Raw genomic sequence first — 18,352 nt, 5'->3', positions numbered from 1 at the left:
TTAGGAATACATTTAAAATGTATTTAAATAGAAAACAGTTATTTTAAATTGTAATAACGTTTCACAACATTGCTGTTTTTACTGTACATTTAATGAAATAAATGCAGCATTGGTGAAAAGAAGAGTTCATTCAAAACAAAAAATATCTGACTCCATATTTTTGCATGGTAATGTAAATGAAGATGCATTTTTAATATGTAATGTAATTTTGATGTTTATTTAGCTGTCACCCTAATCGACTTTTTTCAGATAAAATACAGCTTGTCAATAAGAAAAAAAAAAAAGTTTTAAATAAAAATATCCTATATTTATATAATGTTTAGATTTGTTTATTTTATATTTAAAGTAGCTTTTTTATTATTAGTTTGTAATGTACCTAACTCTCCTACAGGGGGGAAATGCTTAAATCAGTTGGTCTTCCAGCATGAGCAGTTGACAAGTGACCTAAAACCTTCTAGGACCAGCAACACTTAGAAACCAGCTTTTATTTCATTTTATTTTGGAATAGTATAACTGGTTTAAATGATGAGCAAGTGTCTGAACACTTGCAGCCTGAAAGCCGACCTTGAGGTAATTATTTCTGCATTTTTCCTGTCAGTTCAGATGTCTTTCATTTGAACTAAGCTCTCCTCATGTGATTTGATGAAACTGGGATTGTAAACGTTAAGAGGAATCAGACTGATGTGAGCATCTCCATTTTGTAGTGTCTCAGCTGTGAAAGGGCTTTGTTTTGTCTTGGAACCATGACAGTTTACACATCACTCTCTCTCTCAAGTGCTTCTCTGTCATGCTGCTCTCTCTCCATCTCACTGCCACTGTCATTCCTCCCTCTCTTTCTCTTTTTACTCCGGTTACACTTGACAGAGCTGTTTACGGTCAGTTAAAGACAAAAGAACGAATGAAAATTTTATTTTTTCTATACACTGAAAGTCAGTGGGGTCCAAAACAACATTGGACCACATAGACAATGACCTTTTTTCAAAATATCTTTGTATATTTTGTATGTGTTCCACTAAAAAAGAAAATAAAGTATATTGGAAATATATTGGCTTGTCACTCATGATAAAATAAACACAGATAGTCCGTAATCTATGTAATGCATCATAATTTGCATAGTCTGTTTGTGCATTGAAGTGCAAAAGGTTATGTACTGTAAATAAATGTTTAATGATTATACAGCATGTTAATGAAGAATAAACAGAATTCTGATTTTCTTTCCGTGAAATTAGACATTTGCTAATTTGCTCTAGCGTTACACTGTGGCATCCCTCCCTCGAGTCACATACTAACTAGTTCATATTCCCTGTCCCAAACCAGTGTTATCAAGCCATGCTCATGTGTTTCAAGCACAATCAACCTCTTCTCCATCTTATTAAACCAGTCACATAGTCGATGAAGCCTGAAAAGAACATGTATTCCCTGGATGCATCGCTGCCCTCTTATCTTTCCATTACAAACTCACACATGTGACTTATGGGGCCGAGGGGATGGCGTCATGCTTCCCCATCGTGCCAGCGAGAAGAGAGAGAGAGAATGAAGGAGGGGGCAGCAGAAGCTGGGAGGCCTAGGTGATAAATCATTATTTATTTCCATCTGACAGAATTAACACTCTTATGAATGCACAGAGCTTGACTTGTTTTTGGCTGCGTTGATTTATGGCCGAAATTTGCCAAAGTTTTTTGGGGGCGGCTGGATTTCTTCCTGGTGAAATCTGTTGACAAGAGCGATTCATTACATTACACATGTACACGCAATGCAGGTGAAGCTAATATTTTACAGGCACATCAATGAGAACTTCATGGCATATATAAGATATATTTTTGGTGTTTGTTGGCTTTTTTTATTAGGACAGGAATTGAAGTGTGGGGGGGCAAGATCGGGAAATGTCCGCAAGGCGGGACTTGGACTTGGTACACCCGAAGCGCAACGGCACTATATGTTGGATGCCCACAAGGCTATTGGTGCCAACAGGTGGCAGAGAATATTTTTGTCAAATGAAGGTTGATTTAGATCACATAGTAAAACTAGCCTACTGTAGTAAAGCTAACATTTATTATTATTATTTATTAGTTTATTTTACTAAAACTACTTTAGATGGTCAAATGCAGAAATATGCATATTTTCAAATAAGGACCACTAAATTGTATAACTGACTGTTGTCCTTGAATCTGCTACATTCTTGCTGGTCTCATGTTTCTCAAAGCATTCCAGGATCTCTTTTTTCTAAAAAAAATGAATCATTTTGTCTTTTATTTGCATTTGGTATGCTATGCAATTTTTTTCCAAAATAAACCTGTTTAACAAGATGATCCTGCTGACACCGTTGCTTACTGTTTGAATTTTTCTTAGCTTCCAACATATGCAGTGAAAGAAAAGTGTCAACATAAAAAAAAAAAAAAAAAAAAAAAAATCAGTTAACTTTTTTTTTTTTCTCAGATATTGTACAAATGCAACAGTTGGTCTTGGCAGGTAGAATGATTTTGCACGTTGTTCACATAAAACAAAGTCAAGTGCAGTAAATCATCTAAACTATTCAGAATGATTTTCCATGCGACATTAATGGAACAGAAGCTTCTTTAGGGGATACACATTTTCAGGTTACTGGAAGCCAGTTAGATGTAAAATATATTGCAAGAAACATCACAGAGCATAAGTGAGCTTGTATAATAAACTGTAAAAGCTTCAAAAGTCAAAGTGTGCGTCTGTAAACTTTTAATAAGTAATTACTTTTTTATGCAATGGAAAATAAAATATCCCTATTACCAAACAGTTCTCAGTGTTTCACTCAGGTCTGCTTGGTCCCTGTGGCAGCCTCAGGCTCTGGAAACTACATAAAGTTACTTTGGGCCACAATCGCATCTTATTTCTTTTTATGTTTATGCATTAAAATCATGATTTTCATAATCACTGGCTTCCTAAAAACACTTTCAAAGAGAGAAAAAAAAAATGCATAATACGTACTTGGGTCTCTGAAGGTTGAAGATGATCAACAGAAAATAGAATATCGAATCGATGTATGTGCCAACCAATAGATGTGGTCAGAGGAGCTTCACTCCCGTTTTAACTTCACCATTACTCCACCAAGAGCCAAACGTTCAATGCAGAATGACACCCAAGAGAGCAGATCCATCCATTGAAAATATGACATCCCACCGAGCCGTAATGGCCTCTTCCCTCTCAAGGGGCCACATAACTAGGCAGTAATTGATTGGCAGTTAGAAACCAAATCTCTGTTTTAATTAGTGTGGCTTGACTTTGACTGGCTTAATGAAGATGCGTTCGTACATAAATCATGCATAGCAAGTTATTTGTTTGGCGGCACGTGTTGCAGTGTGCAAGAAGCAGAAAGAGAGTAAAAAGAGAGAAAGATCATGCAAGAGTGGAGGGCCGACGATGATCGGTTTCACTGAACTGTGTAACCATGGTGACCTGCTGCCTACCGGGCCATGATTGGAGGATTTAGACACTCTGCTTGAGAGATGACAGCAAAATACAGACAACGTCCACTCAACAGCCGAGGTTCAAGTGCTGTTTTCTTTCAGTGCACAGGCATTGCAAGTATAAATTCAAAAATTCATTCATGTGCTGCTCAAACATTTAGACCTGTACAGACATTTGTGCATTCAGTCCCTTTTTTCCTTTCTTTGAAAGCAAGTTTTGTTAATTAATGAAATATTGGTCATCATCTGCTCACTCCAATATAAGGCTTTATTCTAGTGGAACTTAGATGTACAAAGAATAACATAATACTTTTGATGCAGATTTTATGCTGTCAGCAATCTTATAGAAATATTTTGTAAAAGTCTTTACCATCAGTATTTTTTTTTTAATATATCAATTTAACATACATTTGCTGATTTTTTTTTTTTTTGTATTTCTTTTGAAAAAACAAAAACAAACAAACAAACAAACAAACAAAAAAAAAAAAAAACATACTGACCCCAAACGTTTAAACTGTGGTGATTTTGAGTGCTGTTCTTTTGAGCTTTTTATCAAAGAATACTAAAAAAAGTATCACAGATTCAAAATAAAATAAAATAAAATATTAATTAAAAATACTGTTATTAAATAATCATATCAAAATGATTTCTGAAGGATCATGGGGTACTAAAAACTAGTAGTAATGGCTGATGAAAGGAATACATTTTTTTTTTATGTATATTTAAATAGAAAACCGTTATTTTAAGTTGTAATAATACTTAACAATAACAAAAAACAAAAAATGATTAAATGAATGCAACCTTCTTTAAAAAACATAAAAAAATCTAACATACAGTAGTGTATGCATACAGTATATATGCCTTTGCCAATATTTGAAAACTTTCAGAATTTTAATTTTTTGGTCAACTTTCTTTTTAAATTTGGACCTCGCTTGCAGATTATTTTCTTTCTTTCTTGCTCTCTCATCCAAATGTCAGACATCTCCGCCTTCTAGCTTTCCAGGTCAGATTGAACAGGGTAAGACCAGATAAAGCACTGCTAGTGTTTTTAACAATAGTCTGCAACAAAATCACAATAGAAAGGAAAAATATCATTTCTGTGAAGCCACCACAGGTCTTTGGACAGTTTTTGAGGATGGATGTTGTCTCTCGCTTCCAGACTCGTTTGTGGTTCTTTGAAACCTGTTTATCAGAAAAGGCTTTTATATCTTGCTCTTCGCAGCATGTAATGAAAAGTCCTTGTGACATCCTCATTTTCCCTGTTATAAACATTACGACTTCCTGTAATTAGCTTAGTCATTGCTTTACAAACTGAAGTAATTATCATTTGAATTTCTATTAAGGAGGTAGTCCATTTAGGGACGACTGTGAAACGCAATTAGGTATGTTGACAAACAGTAATGACGGTCAGCGGCTTATTACGAAATCATTAGCACACTGAAATCTCATTATATGTGTAATATCATTCCATAATGTGTTTATTAGTTGATGAAGAAGCCCAGAATGCCTGCAGCGGAGTGTTAAAGTACACGCTTACATGATGATACAATGCAGCTTTTGCAGCTCAGTCATTGGCCTAGCTAGCTTCACTTTGCATTACCAGAAAGATTGAATGACCCGTTTTAATGCACAAAGCCGCTGACCCACTTCAATGTATTTTGTTGGTGCCTCAGAGTCTGGAAATTTTCTCATTCCATTTCACTTCCATGCATGGATCCCCTGTTTTGAGTCAACACACTTTAAACGCATGCTACAGCATACCAGTTAGGGATTGTTGACTAGTATTCCAGATTAATAAAGCTGACTAGTTTATCTAAATTTTCCCTCCTAATTTCGGTTATTCCTCTGATGTTTTAGAGAGTATGAATTAGTGATGAGAGGATAGCATGCATGGTGTGCTGAAACTATCAACACAGTAAAAATCTCCCAGAAATTGTATTACTCTCAATTAGTGTTAATTTTGTCAGCCATTTTTAATTTAGTCTTTAAAATTATAATCGCAATAATTACAGTAATTTGAGAAATTTATTTTTACATTTCAGCATGGTTGCCAGATTGCAAAAATTAAGCTAAAGTCCAATGTACCCTTTTAACAAAGAAGCTCTGATTCAGAGATTTGAACTCTTGATATCTGGCAACCGCACACATGAAAGCTCTTGTAGCACAGGCATTTTTTTTATCAGTCCGCAATAAAAAAAATTTGTCTACGGTTTTGTATATTATTATTTTTTTTTAAATACATTTTAGTCTCGTCTTTTATCGTCAACTATATTGCATGTTGATATAGTCACAATTATTGTTTATTGACCCTATTGTCATCTCAGCATAGTCTAATTTTAGTCACAGGAAAAAGATTGTCAATGAACATTTTCCATCATAGTTAATGTTAATGAAATTAACGCTACTCTCAATTCACCCTCTTTCATTTCCCACTACAGCTACACAAACACACACGTTATATAAAGTCTATCTATCTATCTACAGTGGTGTGTGTACTGTATGTGTATACAATAAAATTTTTTATGACTTTGAAATGTCTCTAATGCTCACCAAAGCTACATTATATATAATAAATATGGTAAAGCTGAATCTATAGCATCATTACTCCAGTCTTCAGTGTCACAGATTGGTCAAGTGCTAAAACTACTTTTTCAATGATAAAATGTTTATAAAAACCCAGACTTCCTTGTGTCTGGGAAAATAAAATATTTTTTTCTTCCATTCTCTGAAAGAACATGAGAACAGGAAGAACAGGAAAAGTGTTTGGAGGGGAGTAATGTTAAAAAGATGAGTCAGATTAATTCACTTATGTGCGGATATTTAATAATATGAGCTTAATAAAGTCAAACATCTCCTAAATAAAGCATTAACTCAATGTTGTCCTGTCTGCTTCAGTGGCCTGATCTGTATAAACTTCTTTACTTTCTGACTGAGATGGAGTCTTTCCCTTGATCCTAATCTCCTAAATTTAGTTATTGGAGCATTTCTCACTCATTTTTTTTACTCTGGCTGACTGTACGCCGACAGCACAGACCAGTTTATTTATTCTTTCCTGTTTACACTGTCATTCTCCTTTACATTCTAATAATCTTCTGCTCTGTTCAGGAAGACAGTCTCATGACAGTAGTGGGATTATTACTCAGTGCTGGATGTAATTGCTATGGGCCCGGTCTTTGCTTTCTGTCTCTAAAGTAAACATTATAAATCATTGCTGTTCACCGTGGCTATCTACAGTATGCTAACCCCATTGCAGTTCGAAAATCAAACTGACCACTCTAATAGCTAAATATAAATGAAAACTTCATGAGAATAAATAAAACGTTGCATAGCTGGAAGTGTCACTATTAGAGCTGTTCTGTTTGTTCTTCTTTTTTTTACAGTTCATAGCTACAGAATGCAAAACAACTGCAGCTTTGGCTTTGTTGTAGGATAAAAGAATTCCCTTTGTCTGAATTGAAACTTATTCAGTCAAACTTAGCAACACAGCGAACATAAACAGTATAACAGGGTCAAATGTATAACCGCAGTTGATTCAGTAAAATTGTTGTCTGTGGAAAAATAGAAGGAAAATTCCTTTGGTTGCACTTTATTATTGATAACAGTTTATGAAGTGAGAAAGGGCCAAACACTTTGATCTTCACTTGTAATTTTCAGTCTTTTAGTGTTGCTTTTGAAAATGTATATCACGTCCTGTTGAAAAATAACCTGTAATACATAAAAGTTGCTGGGAGTGAGGTGATTACAAACATCTAAATTGCTCTGATTAGTTCTGGCTGGACATTTCTTCTGAACATGTAACTGTGAAAATAAGAAATAAAACTTAATTTTTATGCTTTTTATTTTTTTGCATTGAAAGATATTTTGGCAGTGTATATCACTTGGCAATGATTCACAAGTTCAGATGTTTGAACACCTGGGCCTGTTGATTCCAAATAATAAAGGAAATAGATTGTTGCTTCTGTAGAACATGGGAAATATATTTTAAAGAATATTTATATACAATGAAAGTAAGTGAGAAAGTCCATTAAAGGAATAGTTCAGCCAAAAATGAAAGGTTACTCACCCTCGGGCCATCCAAGATATAGATGTTCTTCACAACCCTGTAGCACTGCAAATGTTGATAAGCAGCTGCATGTCAGACAAATTCTATGCAAAGGTTGTATCCTTCCCAATGCCCCAGCCCAAATTCGCTGACCTTGGCACCCGCAGGGACCAAAAGGTGAGTACATCGCTGCTGTAGGTAGCCAAGCCGCTGTTTCTATGACAGAAAAGTTTTTCTTAAGAGAAGGGATTCCGACCTTCATGAAAGGTGTTTCATGCCTTTCCTGTTTGCTGTTTACAGCTTGGCAGTAACGAAGGGGAAGCGAGCCTTCCAGAGAAGGGCGCTATGGAGACCACATCCTGCCCATAGGGAGGTATCATGTGGAGACACTGATATGGACTGACCTAGGCCTGGGCCAGTACTACATATGGAATGGGTTTATGAGGCAGGTCCTACCCAGGAGTAGGGAGGAATGGTTGCCAGCAGAGACTGACAGAGTGGTCTGTCAAAGGGAAGACACAAAGAGGGAAACCTAACTGCAGAAGAATACACATATGGGATCGCCCACAGGGAATCAAGCCATATGAACACCTAGCCTAGTAAAGGCTCTAACATTAAAAAACAGCCTTCAAACACACTGCAACACACAGTATGACTACAAAAAGTACTCGAATACACTCAACCATGACACTCCCAACCTCAATTACCTGTTACCCAACATAAGGCGCTTGCATCCCCGGGTTAGGAGGAATGGCGCAGCAAGCGTGACACCGGCCGGCTCTTCACGCCACTTACCTGTTACCCATCACACGAGAAGAAAATGGCTCAATGCGCAAAACTTAAAATCCAGAAAAGCTCCTCGGTGTCACCCAGCCCACAGCTCTACACATGTCTGCCAGAGAGGCGCCATGCGCCAGCGCATAGGAGGAGGCATCACTCCATGTGGAGTGAGCCCTCACCCCCAGGGGGCACAGTTCACCTTGGGAATGGTAGGCAAAGGCGATGGCATCCACTATCTAGTGGGAAACCCCTGCTTGGAGACAGCCTCCCCTTTCTGCTGACATCCGTAGCAGACAAAGATCTGCTCAGAGCTTCTTGAGCTCCAGTTGTGGTCCACGTATATGCGCAATGCTTTTACGGGAAACAGAAACACCAAGGCTGGATCTGCCTCCTCCGAGGGCAGTGCTTGCAGGTTCACCACCTGATCGCGAAAGGGCGTGGTGGGATCCTTGGCCACATATCCAGGCTAGAGTTTCAGGACATCATTAGGGTAGGCGGGCCGAACACAAGGCACTCTTTGCTCACCGAAAATGCCTGGAGGTCCCCGACCCTCTTGATGGAAGTGAGACAGAAACAGACAGGAGACAGGAACTTAAGCTCAACTGAGTCCAGCGGCTCAAAGGGATCCCTCTTAAGGCCAGTCAGGACAGTAGAGAGATCCAAGGAGGGCACCAGTGGTGGCTTAGAATGATTTAGCCTTCTGGCACCCCTCAGGAACCTGACCATGAGATCGTGCTTTTCCTAGGGACCGGCCGTCCACTGCATCGTGATGCACATACACATACACTTTCAAGGTGGAGAGGTGGAGCCTACGCACCAACTTTTCTTGCAGGAAAGAAAGCACTACTCCAATCATACAGCTTCGGGGGTCTTCTCGGTGAGGAGAACACCAGTTCACGAACAGACTCCACTTCAGAGCATAGGCTTGCCACGTCGAGGGAGCTCTAGCCTGAGTGATCGTGTTTACCACCGCCGGTGGTAGATCACTTAAATCTGCCACGTCCCATCCAGGAGCCACACGTGGAGGTCCCAGAAATCTGGATGCAGGGGACATATGGTGCTGAGCCCCTGAGAAAGGAGGTCATTCTTCAGAGGGATGCACCAGGGAGGGGCTGTCGCGAGGACCATGAGTTCCGAAAACCAGGTCCAGGTGGGCCAGTTCCTCGTCCTCCCTGACCTTGCACAGTGTCTTTTTGTGAAGGCTCACTGAGGGAAATGCATACTTGTGTAGAGCCCGAGGCAAGCTGTGTGCATGACGAGGGGGGCCTTGGTCAGGGAGTAATACAGCTGGCAGTGGGAGGACTCGCGGGAAACAAACAGGTCTACCTGGGCTCCAGATCAGCCTGACCGTCTTGGGATAAAGTCGCCATTCACTGGGGTATGTGAGCTGTCTTGAGAGAGCGTCGGCTGCACGATTGAGCTCCCCTGTAATGTGGATGGTGCACAGTGACTTAAGCCGCATCTGACTCCAAAGTAAATGATGACGGGCGAGCTGTGACATGCGGCGTGAACGTAGCCTCCCTGCCGGTTGATGTATGACACGGCCGCAGTGTTGTCCATGCGGACCAACATGTGCTTGTCCTGTAGCAGTGGCCAGAACTGCCGTAAGGCAAGATGCACTGCCAACAGCTCTAGGCAACTGATATGCCAAAGCAGTCAAGGCAACGACAAGATCCCACACTCTTCCCAACCGTTGCATGTAGTGCCCCAGCCCATACTGGAGTCATCCATTGTGATAACGGCATGCCAGGACACTTGTTCTAAGGGGACCCGGGCTGTAGAAAGGCAAGGTCTGTCCAGGGGCTGAATGAGCAACGACAACGTTGGCGTGATGGTCACGCACAGTATACTGTGACACCATGCCCATCCCAGGACTCGGGAGTGTAACCAGTGCTGAAGTGGTCTCATATGAAGCAATCCGAGTGGCGTGAATGCAGCTGCAGATGCCATATGCCCCAGGAGCCTCTGAAAGTGTTTTAGAGATACCACGTTCCTGCCTCGGAAGGAACTCAGAGGCAGTTCAGCACTGACTGGGCACGCTCGCTGGTGAGCCGCACCATCATACTCACTGAGTCTAACAAAACGCCAGGAAAAAAGACCCTCTACATGGGGGAGAGTTAGCTTTTTTTCCCAGTTGACCCAAAGCCCCAACTGCCTGAGGTGCTGGAGCACCAGGTCCCTGTGATTGCACAGCTGCTCTCGTGACAGGGCCATGTTGAGCCAGTCGTCGAGGTAGTTGAGGATCCTAATACCCACTTCCCATACCAGGGCAAGGGCGCCCTCCGCGACATTCATAAAGACACAGGGGGACAGGGACAGCCCGAAGGGGAGGACCCTGTACTTCCATGCCTGACCCTTGAATGCAAATCGTGTTAACGGCCTGTGTTCAGTCCGACTGCTCCAAACCAATCCTGGGGCTAGATGCATCTGATTATGTGCTTCTACATCAACATCTTGAACGGAAGCTTGTGAAGGGCCCGATTTAAGACTCGCAGATCCAGGATTGGCAGAAGAGTACCACCTTTCTTGGGCACAATGAAGTAAGGGCTGTAAAACCCTGTCTTCATCTCGGCTGGAGGGACAGGCTTGATTGCATCCTTCGGCAGTAGTACAGCAATCTCGTCATGCAGGACAGGGGCATCTTGGGCTGCCACCAAAGTCTTGAGAATGCTGGTGAACCTGGGAGGTTGCCTGGCGAACTGAATCATGTAACCGAGCCAAACTTTCCGAATGAGCCTCTGGGATGGGTTGGTCAGCGCAAGCCACGCCTCCAATGACAGAAAAGGCGATGGGCAGACTGAGTCTCAGTCTGTTTCTGTACTGCCGAGAACTGCTGGGCAAAGTCCTCGACAGTGTCAGCGAACAGGCCAACCTGCAAGATGGGAGCTTCAAGAAAACTAATTTTGTCATTGTCTCTCATCTCAGTAAAGTTGAGCCAAAGTGGCATTCTTGGGCCACTAACGTGGACATCACCTTCCCGAGGGACCGTACCGTGACTTTCGTCACCTGGAGGGCGAAGTCTATCATCGAGCACAGCTCCTGGATCAACCCCGGCTTGGTATTACCCTTGTTGATTTGTTTTAATTCCTTGGCTTGGTGGACCTGCAGGATAGCCATGGCATGCAGGGCAGAGGTGGCTTGGCCTGCAGCACTGTGAGATTTGGCTTACAGTTCACCTCCAGCCTGATGCTCACGGCTGCCCAAGCAAGCATGGCCATCAGCTCCGGGTCCAATTCGGCGGTGGCGACAACATCCGAGGGGGGCAGACCCACCGAATCTTCATCCTCAGAGGACGATAGCCCATCTCCTGGACATCCGATCCTCCAATGGTGCACCAAATGAAATGCTGGGACCGTCATGAGCCGGGCCAGCAAAATCAATTGGGAGCCACACGGGACATTCGCTGTGGAAGAGAGAATTTCTCACTGTGACCCTCAGATCTCCCAGAGCTCTAGCCGGCAGTCCCCTGCTCGTGACAGGGAAATCAGGACAGGTAGAGACAGAGGGTGCCGCTCCGTTCCCCGTAAGGAGAGAGAGGCGAGATTGCAGCAAAGTGATGCTCATACGCTCGCAATGAACACATGAGTCATCCATGAACGCAGATTCAGCGTGTTGGATGCCCAGACACTGAAGACAACAATCATGTCCGTCAACAGAGGACAGGTAATGACCACAACCAAGAGAACACTAATGGAACCGGATCTTTAAAAAGACATGAACCGACCGTAATTTGCTCTTTTAGAGAAACTGTTCTTTCAGTTGAAGTGCCCAAGGGAATTGCTGATGATAGGGACACCACTGCTTGCACCGTAAAGCCAACCAGGAACAGCTTCTTATAGTCAGATGTGTAAAGGCCTTGGCTCCGAAGCAAAAATCTGAAGAGTGGATGCACCTGTTGCCTATTTTTACCCATATGCATGGGGAGTGGCTCAGGTATGCAAAATCCACTAGCCAATTTTCATTGGCGTTTTCTCTTCAAGTCAGAGAGGATTGGGGCTCCCAAGTGAACCTCCCACCCCTATGTCGCCACGACATAACTCGTAGTGACCGACAGATAGGTAACAGTTCTTCAAAATATCTTCCACTTAAGATTTGGAACAACATGAGGGTGAGTAAATGAAAATAGAAGTTTACTTTTAAGTACTATCCCTTAAAACTTAACTACACTGAGCAAGAAAAAAAGAAGAAGAAAAAACGGTGGCATCATTACGGTCCACATTTAAAGACCAGTTTAAAATATTTAGTCTCTTGTCAAATGGACAGAGTCTTATAAAAATAGTTTTATTCAAAATTAGGGGATGTAATTTTCAGGCTTTGGCTCAGAAAGACCATCACATGTTGAGCATAATCGGGGGTGGAGCATAATCGGGGGTGAACCATCCTCTCAATGATTGCTCAAACTTTTTAAGCATTACGAGGCTGAGTCATATAAGGAGATATGCATAATTACCAACCTCTCCCACAATCCCCAAGGCCATGTTATTAGAAACAAAATAACAAGTCCACTCCTCAACCTTTTCACTAAATGAAGGACTGAGGCTGTATTAATGAGATGGCATAATGTGGAGTTTGTGCTGTGAGTGGCATTTGCACTAACTGCCTGTCTGAACCTGAGGGTGAATCTTTATTTCACTCTCTCAGAGGAATATCTAAATAATTTCTCTGCATGATAATAAAATCAGATATACAGGTGGGTTTTGTGAAATCATGCACTTAAGCAGAGAACAACAATGGAGGGTCAGTCCAAGTCAGCCAAGTGTAACATATTTGTCTTACTGAAATTTCACCAACCGTATTCTGTCTTCAGATTGAGATAATTGTGAATAAATGTATTTTATTTTACAGAGATTACAGCAGAATAAAATGCAGATTCCAGAACAGTGACTAAAACTCTTTGTACTGTATGTACTTGTCTCTAGTTGGTGTCAGTGTGGATTAAATTAAGCAGAAATGTTTGTGGTGTTATGACACTACTATGACACTTTAACCTCTGTCCTAAGCAAAAAAGCTGGCATGGGTTGGATTCTGAGTCTGTTACTGTTAAATGAAAGTGACATGGAATGGTTGTGACACTTTAATAGGGTACAACTGATCTAATTAGGAGTACTGTCTCCAAAAACACTAAAGAGCAGCAAACAGCACCACAACACTTTCATTAACACCTGTTTGATGCAATGCACTGCGAAACCTTTCTTGATTGCATGTCATGAGAGAGGGTTGTGTTGTGTTTAAATAACTAAAACGATGATGCACATTTATGTTGCTCATTGAAATGATCAAATCTATTTTAAGACTTTGAGAGAATTTATGTTTTTAATTGTTGCGTTCAAATCAAGTTTTTTACTTGTGAAAGCTATTAAAACCTCCTGGATTCACTTACAAAAAGACAAAAAGGAACAACAAAATAATATGTTTTGTATAATATACTGTATATAAATTATTAATACAATAGATTGTATATGTGAATACAAATAATAAAAAATAAATAATTAAATATATTGTTTAAATATTTAAAAATCTAAAATATTTACAAATTATATGTTAATTGGTTATAAGTTAATGTACATTTAATAATTTTATACAATGTCATTATTTGAAGAAAAAAGTAAGTAATATGCTATGTTATTTTAACTGTAAACAATAATATATATTGTGTCATATTGCATAAAATATGAATAAGCATGCCAAAAGTATTTGTGAATGGTAACACATGATGTCTGTATCAAACATGAATCCCGATATCTCCACCATATCACTGTAGCCCCTCAGGCATTTACCCAGTGTAACTGTATTATACTTTGGTTTTATAATATGACTTTATACATGTTAATAATTAGTTTAATTTTATGTGTGTTGACACAGGTAATAGAATCATAACTGAGGGTGAATATGTGGAAATGACTGGAATCACCAAAGACATGTCCGGCTCGTACGACTGTATCACGTCAAATGACATCTCGCCTCCAGACGTGAGGACTGTTCAGGTTACCGTAAACTGTAAGTACCTCATTCATTTAAAACCAATTTCCATTTTTCATGTGCTTTTATGAATTTCTCAATTACCTACGATTCATTTCACAGATCCACCTGTCATTTCGCGAGCTCGGAGCACAGGAACGGCTGTCGGCCAGAAAGGAGTTTTGTGGTGCGAGGCGTCTGCTATTCCTCTGGCGGATTTTCAGTGGTATAAGGGGGAGCGCAGGTGGGGCTAGTAGTTTTTGTTTTATTTTTGCTGTAAAAAAGTAATGTCAAAACTGAATGCAGACTTTTAGGTTTCCTCAACTATTGTCTTAAGTAACACAAATATTTTTTGTCAGTTTGAATGTGTTTTGTTCGCTAAATGCAAAGCCAATAAATTCATCAAGGCAGCTGCAATGCATGCTGGGAACTCATCGTTCAATTTAAAAATAGCTGTGGGACAAATTTGGGGAATTCTGTTGGTCTAACAAGACTTTTTATTTAATTTACATTTCTTAGTATTTATGACTCGAAACATCCCATAAACTGAAAAATATGTAGTTGCTTTTTTACAGTGTGCTACTTAGTGAAATTAAAAAATTTAATTGTTAAGGCAGAGAGAAGAAGAGAAATAAGATTCAAACCTAGATCTCCCCAGGCTCAACAAATGTTAAGAAATGGTTTGGACAGAGCCAGTTAATTAAAAATAAGAATACAAGTCTATTTATTAGACAGTTGCATCACACGCAGTTTTGTGCGAGAGCGGTGAGTTAATTTGTGCTGTCAGCCATCTACTTCTGTAGATTTGTTTTTTTAATAACACACTGCTAACTTGACCTCAAATCTTCCAGACTCTTCAACGGACTCAACAGGGTCAAGATTGAAAACAAGGGGAAACAGTCCATGCTAACGTTCTTTAATGTCTCGGAAGAGGATTATGGGAACTACACCTGCGTGGCCATGAACACGCTGGGAATAACAAACGCCAGCATTATTTTGTATGGTAGGAGGCTCCTTCTAATAAGTAAATGCATGTTAATTTATGCATAAAATCCATGTCAGGTGTAACTCGGCATAGTCAACTAGCGTCTCAATGTGTCAAATGTTTGCCTAATGCAATTACATCAGCTCTCGTCTTGTCGCCCCGAGGCATTCGCTAACTCCAACGTTGTTTGAGCGCTGCATTCGCAGCGATTTCTTTGAACAGCATAATGCATGATGATACACACGGTGGATGTTTGGGAGGCTGTTAACGTGTAGGGTTTCTCTCCCTGCAGGCCCCGGAGCGATACACGACGTGAACAACGCAGCCTTATTGCCAACCAGCTCATTCTTGCTTCTGACTCTCGTTTTAACTCTTTCAGTCCTCTGCAAGTTTTGATGCTAAAGCAGCGTGTCCGTTTCTCCGTATACACACAGACTCACAGTCCCACACACAGAGAAGAAGAGTACTTTATCAGTTATTATTATCGTCATCATCATTTGAATTATTTTGCCTTATATTTCGTTTCTGAAGGGAAGTGTCAGTGTGGGTTTATGGGTCTGTAATAAGATGCTTTGGGATTTAACCGTGTTTTGAAACAGTGAACTGGACTGTGAATGGAGTCAGTTTGTTAGCTGGGTAGAAATAATAATAGAACCACTATATGTGTCTCTTCAACCTCTTGTATGTGAAAAGAGAAGCAAAAATTCATGTAATTGTGAATAACTGAATGGTTTTTTGATCAGTATTGAACAGTGTGACTTGAGGTTACTGGTGTTCTGTTTTCCTGTAAAATAACATGATTTTTTTTTTTTTTTTTTTTAATAATTGATAAAAATGACAAACAACAAAAAAGACAGAAATAAAAGATAAAAAAAAAAAGCTTCAGTTGGCCCAGAAGCTATTTGGACACTTGAGTCACACTTAAAAATGTCTGAATGGCATCAAGCAATTTATCTATTTTCTCTGAACCTTACTTTACTTTTCTTGCATTTTCATTTTCATCCTCTTACATTTTTTCCACAATCACTTTTTCTATTCCCTTTAAATGTGGTTTTCAGTGGATGTATGAAATCACTTCTCCAGTGTAGTTCATTACATAAACTGCAATATGTACATTGACTTTTTAAAAGTTCTAACACCACTACAATGATATTACCTAATAAATACAAAATAAATTGTAAAATTATTATCACTGAAGTCATGGCTGCTGGAAATTCAGCTTTTCCATCACAGAAATAAATAACATTTTAAAACATATAAAAAAGAAAGAAATTACTTCAGTGATAATGCTACTGTTTGTTTGGTTCAATGATTTGTTATCTAATAGAATGACATTCACGCATAATGTGTGGCATAAATGTCCAAATACGTTTTTAGGGATGCTGTATTTACTGTACATGTACAAATGTATGCAAATACTGTTCACACACATAAGATCTATGCGTTCAATATAATATAGCACACAGTTCCTAAACACATACTGCATCCTCAACGCTCATCTACCATTGACAGTGTTCAAATGAAAAAGGAATCACAACAATAACCTGCACGTGTTCTTGTACTGAGCTGACATAGTTACAAGCAGTAAGACTCCTTACCTGGTCTAATATGTTTAACGCTGCTCTTAGAGATGTTTTTAATGTAGACGCAGACAGTATGCCCTAATGTAAGCTACCTAATATAAAGACCCTTTAGGATGACAGCTGTTGTGAGCTGTATAATCATAAACGTACCAAATGGGACAGAGGAACTGATCTGAACACTTTGAATAGAGATTTCCTCTATAAAGTCCAAAAGAATGATTAGTCTTGATCTCCATAGGTCACGTTTTATACCACCAAATAAACATCAGTCATTGTATATTTTGTTGTAAATCCCTTCCCAGAGAAATTTGTATTGTTTTAAACTAATTGAGTTTGCTTTGGATGACTCTACTGGAGAGTTTCAACTTCTTTCTCAGGGTTTTGGTGCTGAGTTTCTTTTAAGTGTGTATGATTTTGTATTCTTGAGTCTTGGTGAAGTAAATTTGACAGAAGCCAAAACTCTTATCACAAATGATATAATAAAATGATGATATTTAATAACTTCTGAGGACAAAGAAGTCCCAGTAAGAGACATATTTCCTTGCGTATCTATGGGTGATAACCATCAATTTATCCGTGATCTTTAGCGCTAATTTCCACACTAATATAATGTCATATAAATGTCAAATTGTGCATGTCTGTGCAGGTGGAAGAATATGGTAATCTCAGATTTAATCTATTTCATATTCCATATCTTTCCTTTCATAAGTCTGTTTATTTAGCAGCCGTACTTTCGCACTCGCTACTATATGAAAGCCGACCCGCCAACACGCTCAAAAGGGACTTCGGGGACCCACCAGAAATGTCGACTTATCAGTAGCTGGCAAAAATAAAAAATGCTGAAAATGTACTCACCATCAGGCCATCCAACATGAGTTTGTTTATTTATCAGAACAGATTTGGAGAAATGTAGAATTACATAACTTGCTCACGAATGAAATTATCTGCAGTGAATGGGTGCCGCCAGAATGAGGGTCCAAACAGCTGCTAACAATGATTTGATGTTAATGATAGATTGGGGTAGTGTGGATTACTTGTCGATTATAATGATTTTTTTTTTTTTTTTTGGTGAGCTCTTTGGACTCTCGTTGTGACGGCACCCATTCACTGCATAGGATCCATTGGTGAGTAGGTGATACATTGCTAAACTTGTCCAAATCAGTTCCGATTAAGAAATAAACTCATCTACATCTTGGATGGCCTGAGGATGAGTACATTTTCACTTTTAGGTGAAAACTCCTATAAAAAAGTAGCCTAACCTCTAAGGAAATACAGACAGTCACAAGCATTCAACCCACACGGCTAACATTACGGCGCTAAAATGAGACCTTGTCTGTGAGCTGTCTGCATTCAGCTTCAGTGAGCACTGTCAACAGCACTAGACAAACACGCTGAGGAGAAATGATTCAAGTCCAAGGTCTGCCACATCACAGAGAAATAAATATATGCCCATAGATTGTAAATGACCTTTCAGTTGATTTTGAAGTGAAATTCCTGCACTCTGAATTTGAGGGATGCTGCTCTGTGACCAACTAAATGGATTTTGTGACTGATGTTAGCATGG

The 18,352-nt window shown here is 39.7% G+C and overlaps 1 protein-coding gene across 2 annotated transcripts in view; it reads left to right on the top strand.

Moving 5' to 3' along the window:
• The window catches only part of LOC109087628 (opioid-binding protein/cell adhesion molecule-like), a 142,495-nt gene extending 126,018 nt beyond the window's left edge, over window positions 1-16,477 (top strand). For both annotated transcript variants that reach the window (XM_042732785.1, XM_042732784.1), the window contains 4 exons: window positions 14,125-14,259; window positions 14,344-14,464; window positions 15,072-15,223; window positions 15,498-16,477. In XM_042732785.1, the coding sequence (XP_042588719.1) occupies window positions 14,125-14,259; window positions 14,344-14,464; window positions 15,072-15,223; window positions 15,498-15,601 (512 nt within the window). In that variant the 3' untranslated portion in view covers window positions 15,602-16,477. The remainder of the gene's footprint in view (window positions 1-14,124; window positions 14,260-14,343; window positions 14,465-15,071; window positions 15,224-15,497) is intronic.
• Window positions 16,478-18,352: the final 1,875 nt, after the last annotated feature.

The sequence above is a fragment of the Cyprinus carpio genome, chromosome B10, assembly GCF_018340385.1.
Source record: "Cyprinus carpio isolate SPL01 chromosome B10, ASM1834038v1, whole genome shotgun sequence".
NCBI classification, from domain to species: domain Eukaryota; kingdom Metazoa; phylum Chordata; class Actinopteri; order Cypriniformes; family Cyprinidae; genus Cyprinus; species Cyprinus carpio.
The sequence above is the reverse complement of the archived record's forward strand: the minus strand, read 5'-3'. Positions and strand labels throughout refer to the sequence as shown.